This window comes from Notamacropus eugenii, chromosome 6 (assembly GCF_028372415.1).
Source record: "Notamacropus eugenii isolate mMacEug1 chromosome 6, mMacEug1.pri_v2, whole genome shotgun sequence".
Lineage (NCBI taxonomy): Eukaryota > Metazoa > Chordata > Mammalia > Diprotodontia > Macropodidae > Notamacropus > Notamacropus eugenii.
In genome coordinates, this window is record NC_092877.1 from 2,046,598 (window position 1) to 2,047,955 (window position 1,358).

Below are 1,358 nucleotides of genomic sequence, written 5' to 3' on the forward strand. Positions count from 1 at the left end.
TTACTTATCACCTAAATTTACTTTCTGGATCCAGAGCCTCCTCATAGCATTTTTCACCTCTGTGTTCCTTAGTGTGTAGATTAAAGGGTTTAACATGGGGGCCACTATCGTATAAAAGACAGCCACAGCTTTATCTATGGGAAGGGTTGTCACAGGTCTCAGATACACAAATATGCAAGGCAAAAACAATAAGATGACCACAGTGATATGGGAGACACAGGTGGAGAGGGCTTTCTGTCTCCCCTCCACTCTATGATTCTTCAGAGAGTGCAGAATGACAACATAGGAGACCATCAATAAGAAGAAGTTTAACAGACAGTTGAAGCCACTGTTAGCTGCCACAAATAGACCAATGCTATGAGTGTCCATGCAGACAAGATTGAGCAAAGGGTACAAGTCACACATGTAGTGATCTATGATGTTTGGTCCACAGAAAGGCAACCAGATCATGAAGAGAATTTGGATTGTTGCATGGAGAAAGCCCCCAGTCCAAACTACCCCCACAAGGAGGCCACACAACTTTCTACTCATAATTGTAGTATAGTGAAGTGGTTTGCAGATGGCAACATATCTATCATAGGCCATCACTGTGAGCAAAATGATCTCATCAGCCCCAAACAAATGTTCTGCATAGACTTGGATCATACACCAGTTGAAGGAGATTGTTTTCTTCTCTTGTAGAGAGTCCATGATAAGTTTAGGTGCTGAGGTAGATGTAAACATTGTGTCTATGAAAGACAAGTGTGCCAGGAAGAAATACATGGGGGAGTTTAGAGACTGACTGTTGGTGATGGTCACCACAATGAGAAGATTGCCTGCCAGAGCTGCTATGTATAAGACTAGAAACAACGCAAATATGATTTTCTGCATTTTCAGATTCTGTGTAAGTCCTAATAAGATGAATTCTGTCACATTTCTTCCATTCTCCATCTATGTAATATGAATGAACAGAATATCAAGAGACAGTCTTTATCTGCAAAAAAATCAGAGAATTATACAGTAATTAAATAACTCAAAATGCAAGTAAAAGCAAACAATCCAAGACAAATGCACACTTTTTTTTTTTGTTTTCTCAGGTAATTCTGACTTTACCCTTTCCCAATGCTTACTCTAAATTTTCATCATAAAGACAATAGTCAGCACCCTCTATGATGGGAATCCCCCTGGAGAACATCTATCTCTCAATGTGAATGTCAAGGATATTTTAGGGTAGAAAAATATTGTGCAAGTTCTATTTGCTAAGTAGCATTTAATTCATGTGTTAGCACATTTCAATAAGACATTTTTTTGCCAATTATTTTTTCTTTTCATATGTACAAGAATATAATATAATAATGAAATCTATTTATTGATTTCTC

The 1,358-nt window shown here is 37.7% G+C and overlaps 1 protein-coding gene across 1 annotated transcript; it reads right to left on the bottom strand.

Moving 5' to 3' along the window:
• LOC140511545 (olfactory receptor 4C12-like) lies at positions 1–930 on the bottom strand. The gene has a single exon (XM_072620672.1). The coding sequence runs from the start codon at positions 928–930 to the stop codon at positions 1–3; it is 930 nt and encodes a 309-aa protein (XP_072476773.1).
• Between the last annotated feature and the right edge of the window lie 428 nt (positions 931–1,358).